This window comes from Sapajus apella, unplaced genomic scaffold, assembly GCF_009761245.1.
Source record: "Sapajus apella isolate SASKATOON/1434 unplaced genomic scaffold, GSC_monkey_1.0 scaffold2448, whole genome shotgun sequence".
Lineage (NCBI taxonomy): Eukaryota > Metazoa > Chordata > Mammalia > Primates > Cebidae > Sapajus > Sapajus apella.
Genome location: NW_022439374.1, coordinates 3,168 through 9,783, shown reverse-complemented (window position 1 = coordinate 9,783; position 6,616 = coordinate 3,168). Strand labels below are relative to the sequence as shown.

Sequence of the window (6,616 nt, the reverse complement as noted above, 5' to 3'; positions counted from 1 at the left end):
GGCTTTAGCTAGTGTCATAATAAATGTGTTCATAACAATCCCAGGAACGTTATTTCAGGAGTCTGTTGGCAGAAAACAGGAAAACAGGGTTTTCCAAATATTATCCCCTTCCTTCCCAAAGACTGCCCTCACACAACTTTGTTGCCTCTTTTGCACTTTTCTGTTTTTGGACTTCTCAGTGTCCTTATCGTACGAAATGACTCAAGGCTGAAATACTGTCTCATAGCACTTACAGTCCTAGCACTTAGACATCTAATATGGCACGAGTAGCCACCAATAAACGCTGAGTGAAAATCTCTGAAAAATACACGAAAAAGCCCAGACTGCTGAACATTCTACAAACCAACTGGTCTATCCTCCTCAAAAATGTTCGTATCATGAATGACAAAGAAAAATTAAGGAACCATTCCAGATTAAAGGAAAGTAAAACCACACGACAAGTACATGCAACATGTGATCCTGAGCTGGACTCTGCATTATCTAAAGAAATTCTATAAAGGAAATTATCTAGGCTGGGCATGGTGGCTCACACCTGTAATCCCCATCATTTTGGGATGCCAAGGTGGGCAGATCAGGTGAGGTCCGAAGTTCAAGACCAGCCCGGCTAATGTGGTGAAACCCCACCTCTATTAAAAATAGAAGAAGAAAAAAAGAAAAAAGAAAAAGAAACATTAGCCAGGCGCGATGGCCAGCAACTGTACTCCCAGCTACTCAGAAGGCTGAGTCATGAGAATCCCTTGATCCTCGGACGGTAGGCTGCAGTAAGCCAAGATCATACTACTGCACTCCAGCCTGGGCAACAGGGTGAGACTCTGTCTCAATAAATGATTGAATGAACGAATAAAATAGTCTGAAAAACTGGCAAAAGTTGAGTATACACTGTGTATGAAATGACTGCATTTTCTCATTGTTAAATTTGCTGATTTTGATCTTTGTGCAGTGATGATCCAAGGAATGACTTCTTCTAGGTTCTGACAATATACACACAATCAAGTGCCATAATACCTGAAACTTTATCTAAACAATTGAACATTAATAACCGTAAACATAATATCCGTAAGTGAGTGTGTGAGTGTGTGGGTAGCAGGGTAAGACAGGGAGGGAGCAGATATCAAACCAATGGAGCAAAAGCTATTAACGGTTGGTGAATCTAGGTGAAAAGTATATGACTTGATTGTAGTATAATTGCAAATTTTCTATAAATGTTACGTCTTGAAAATATACAAATAAAAACTTAGAAGAATATATGACAACTACACTGAATTTATGAAGTCAGGAGGTTTCTTTAGGTTGTGGTAAAATATATATATATACATGACATAGAATTTATCATCTTAACTATTTTTAAATATTACAGTTCAGTAAGGAACAATGTGCAACATTACCAGCAACTAGAAACAAACTTTGCATGTTTGTTTTCCTGTATCATGAAACCTTTATGTATTTCTTTCTTTACTTCTATCCTTACTTCTTTATTTGTTAGCGAGGAGGTCTTGCTATGTTTCCCAGGCTGGGCTTGAACTCCGGGGCTCAAGCAATCCTCTCACCTAAGCCTCCTAAGTAGCTGGGACTATGAGTGCATGGCATTCAACTCAGGACAAGACCTTGCTCTTAAATGAAAATCTGAGGATAAACCACAGGAGTTCTACGATGCTTATATTCACCCATATAGTACCAAGAGCAGTGGGCATCAGCTAAGAAATCTGAAGTCCACAACATGGATAGGATTTCAGTTATAATTACAATGTAAATTTCGGAGGATTCATTAGCTGAATGCACTTGAGGACTATGGAAAATCTTACACTCATGACACCCATTACCTATAGGGGTAAACAGAAACTTAATCTTATTCAAATAAAGTTATATTTCGGTCCAAAGGTCCTAAATATACTATTCCATAAATGAACCCCATGTAGAACAAAGCACCAAAAACTACATGGTTTGTGAATCACAGCAAATATACCGTCCTGCACTGAGAATAACGGAGTGGGTGGACAGCAATTAATGCGTATTGTTGTCAATCATATTCTAGAAACCTTAACAGTAAATCCCTAAAATAATCCATGACCTGAGTTACATAAATGTTTTGTTTCAAACTACTTTTTTTTTTTTTTTTTTGAGACTGAGTTTCGCTCTTGTCACCCAGGCCAGAGTGCAATGCTGTGAACCCGGCTGACTGCAACATCTGCCTCCCAGGTTCAAGTAATTCTCCAGCCTCAGCCTCCTGAGTAGCTGGGATTACAGGCACCCACCACCACGCCCAGCTAATTTTTGTATTTTTAGTAGAGACTGGGTTTCACCATGTTGGCCAGGCTGTTCTCAAACTTCTGACCTCAGGTGATCCACCTGCATCCGCCTACCATACTGCTGGGATTACAAGCGTGAGCCACCACCTATACCTCAATTATTTTATCTAGGAGAAATTATTTCTCTCATGTTAACCTCAGAATAATTACTTTTATGGTTTTTCTAACCATAAAAGGATTTCATCACCTCCTAAACACAATTGGAAAGTCAGACTAAATCGGCCAGGTGTGGTGGCTCACACCTGTAATCTCGGCACTTTGGGAGTTTGAGGCGGGCAGGTCTTGATCAAACTCTTGATCAAGAGTTCAAGAGCAGACTGACCAACACGGTGAAATGCCATCTCTATTAAAAATACAAAAATTAATTGGGTGTGGTGGTGGGCGCCTATACTGCCAGCTACTCAGGAGGCTGAGGGCAGGAGAATTGCTTGAACCCAGGAGGCAGAGGTTGCAATGAGCCGAGATCACGTCACTGTTCTCCAGCCTGGGTAACAGAGCGAGACTCCATCTCAAAAAGAAAAAAAAAGAAAGAAAGAAAAGAAAATCATCCTACACCAGCTCCACATATGGCAGTATCCTGATTCGTTCAGCTTTTATCAAACCCATCACATTAAACTATCAATCAAAGCTAACAGTGGCCAACGTTCAGTGACTCGGTTTTTAGAGCTACACCGGCTCCTCGGAACTGGGTCTATTCCTGGGCCACTACTACGCTACCTTACAGTAAACCATTTGAGTTTTAAGCATTTTCAGCAAAATTATTTACTTCTTTTTACAGTAACATAGATAGATTGTAGAGAGACACAAACTTTGAAACAAGACACAAATTTTGCATTCACCAGTCAACTCATCTTCGATAAAACCCAATCCCCGAGCCTGTATTCTCTTATTCATAACGTGGACACGTTTCACCATAGTGAGGGGTTTACCTAAGCTAAGCTGCAAACTATATACCCTCCTCACTTTTCCAGTCCATTTCAGGCATTCTTTTCATTGTATTCTTTCCTCCTGTTCCTGCTATGTGGCAATGCATGAGACAAGCACCCCCCCAAAACCCCCCACCACACCCCACCTCACCCCCAGCAACAGGCATTCTTCCCTTTCCCTTCCCCTTGACCTGCAGATGCTCCCTTGTCCTCTCCCTCCTGAGCAGGTGCAGGATCCTGACTTTCAGCTGTTGGTTCCCCTTCTTCAGGTTTTGATGGTTCCACTTCTTTATCACTGAACTGCTCAGGCTAGGGAAAGTGTGTGTGTGTGTGTGTGTGTGTGTGTGTGTGTGTGTGTGCAAATAAAGAAAAAACAGGTTTCTTGTTAATACGTGATTACATATATATATATATATATATACATATATACACACACACACAATACATAGATATTTCCGATCATAACTAAGCCTAAAGATATTTCTTCTTCACAAGACAGCAGGAAGGAGAAAAAAAGAAAAACAAAAACAAAAAACAAAAATTAGACATTTCTCCAACTCTATATGCTCAATAAGGTTACTCTACCCACAGGAAGGTTACTGTGAGAATGGTGACCCACAAGGACTTTGGAATTTATTACACGATGTGTACAATCTGTCATTAACAAGCCCACCATGAGAAAGAAGTCATGGGCAAAAGCTGAAGAACACCAGAGAGAAACAAAATCCTCCTGATTCAATGTTCCCTTCATAAGACGCCATAATCATTTTTATCAGCATGAAAGAATTTTATCAGTGACTATACACCTATGCAACGACATTATCACAAATATTAATTTCTGCTAATAGAAAATATCAAATTAACATTAAAGCACTCACCAGCATATGCCCAATCGTCGCAGGAGTTTCTACACAGCGTGTTGGATTAGGCCGATAGGTTGATCTTCCTCGCCAACTCATATTTCTCGCTGAAAATAACAAAACAAAAAAACAGCCGTGATTGGGAACATGCACTTGAGAGGACAGCTATATTCAATCACTTCCATGGCTAAATGCTAACTTGTCATTTTATTTTTGAAAACACTCTCACAATAAGTCCCACAGTTAAGCATACGTGTGTACCTTTCCTGAGTGCCTGCAAAGCCACTTATGCTGGCCATGCTAGCAGAACAATCATCTTAAGGCATGTGGCAAAAGGCAGCAGACATGTTTTTCTAAATTTCTTTTGGATGCGCGGTCTGGCTCTGTTGCTCAGGCTGGAGTGCAGCAGCGCCATCACAGATCGCTGAAGCCTTGACCTCCCTGCTTAAGGGAACCGCCCTCCTCAGATGAGGTTTAGTTTCACAAGTGAACTCCACATGAAAGCACTAGTGAATCACAATTCCCGTGACTACTGCTTGTGACACACTCCCACTTACTAGAGCCGGTCACCCCCCTCAAATCAAGTTTGCTTGGACGGCACAGCCTCGCCCAGTCCTTCCCATTGTTTCCGGACCCTCCATGGTGGAGGTGAGACCTGGTGTGGCTTCTCACTCGGGCGCTCTGCTCCCTACAATGCTAGGGGGCGTGAAGCAGCCCACAGCCTTCCCAGATGCCAGGCCCGTTCTTCACTTTCCACCTCGCCCCCATCCCCTCGTTCTCACCCACGGGGCCCCATTCAGGACTCAGGAATCTGCCCTGTATGGGGGATTCCGGCACCTCAGGACTTACATTCCTCCAACATCACCCCAAGCACTCACCCCAGCTTCACCTGAGCCCCAGACCACCTCCCTTCTGCGGCCCACCTTCCTCCCTGTCCTGGCCCCTTCACGACCACGAAGCTGATGGTGGTCTCGCAGGCTGTAAAGACGAGGATGACCTCGAGGCCCTGCTCTTTCGAGGTAAGGAGGCCCTTGTCTCTCAAGGGCCACGAGGCCCTTCTCTCTCAGAGACCACAGACCACGCAGCAGGACCCGCCGGACCCCCCACAAAGCTCACTGCCTCCTCCTCACCCTCACTCACACTTCAGCGCCTGGGGGGACTGCTTTCGAGCCTACCAGATGAGTGTCCGTAGAGGAAAACGAATCCGGACGGCAGGAACGCGACACCACAACCTCACAGCTCCCTGGCGTTCTTCACGCGAGCAACGCGCTAACCGGAAGACGGCCAGTGAACATGCGCACTGAGACGGGAGCCCAAGGAGCATGCGCAGCTGTGGGTGGGACGGGAGGGCTGCCGTTACAAGCCCCACACTCCAAACTCCCAATTCCCATTCCCGCTGAGGATAATGGAATCCGACCTCCCTCTGCTGTTTCCTATGCCTCGGGGACTCAAATACCTCAAATAGTGCTCCCCTCAAAACTCACTCCATCTTCAACTGAACCCCCCTCCCATCCAGGGCCCTCCCTTGCTCTGGCCTCACCATGGGGACAAGGACCATGGTGACTGCCTGGAAAGACAGGTAGACCACCTGCTAAAACAGAAATAACGACCTACCCCAAAAAGAAATTATTCAACATGAACAAGTCACAGAAAGAGACTGAAAGAAAAATGAATACAACCTCAAGGGCCTGTAGGAAAATACTCAAACATCTATCATTTGTAGCATCAGAATGGCAGAAGGAGAAGTGACAGTACCCGTGAAACAGGAGCCAAGGACAGCCAGAGTGACACCATTTGAAAATCAACTCCATCTTGAAACTAGCAAGACACATTCCTTACCAGTCACAACCCATGGCCCTAACATGTTTGTAGTTGAGAAAACAGACTGAAGGTACCTACAAGGACATGCTCCCACAGCAGAAAGTGCAGGGGTCCCAACACCCATAGCAATGTATGCTTTCAAAATAATTATGCTTTCACATATTTACACACTGGAACGTCAAGGATAGTTTCCTTTTAATCAGTAGAATGATTAATCTCATCATGCTGTCAGCCCACACGCACAAAGGTACAAATAAGGTTGGTCTGTTTTTTTGGTTTTCTTTTTTAGATGCAGTCACACTCTGTCACCCAAGCTGTAGTGCAGTGGTGCGATCTCAGCTAACTCCCACTTCCGCCTCCCAGGTTCAAGCGATTCTTCAGCCTCAGGCTCTCGAGTAGGTGAGACTACATGCCCGTGCCACCACACCCACCAAATTTTTGTACTTTTCGTAGAGAAGGGGTTTCACCATCTTGGCCAGGCGGTCTTGAACTCCAGACCTCGTCATCCACCCACTTCGACCTCTCAAAGTCCTGGGATTACAAGGTGAGCCACTGCGTCCAGTCTAAGGTTCGTCTTTACGTGAATAAAACCCCGAGATAAGAAAAATCTTGCCAGGCCAAGGCTCAGGCCTGTAATCCTACTATTTTGGAAGGCTGAGCTGGGCAGCTCACCTGAGCTCAGGAGTTCGAGACCAGCCTAAGC

General features: G+C 44.5%; 1 protein-coding gene across 1 annotated transcript; it reads right to left on the bottom strand.

Annotated features, from left to right (window-relative positions):
• Positions 1–3,383: 3,383 nt before the first annotated feature.
• On the bottom strand, positions 3,384–5,417 carry LOC116547234 (G antigen 2D-like; the record flags this gene model as incomplete). The annotated part of the gene is made up of 3 exons (XM_032273249.1): positions 5,268–5,417; positions 4,111–4,199; positions 3,384–3,541 (listed from the first exon to the last, which is right to left on the bottom strand). Coding segments are annotated over exons 2-3 (239 nt in total), but the record flags the coding sequence as incomplete, so codon positions are not given.
• Between the last annotated feature and the right edge of the window lie 1,199 nt (positions 5,418–6,616).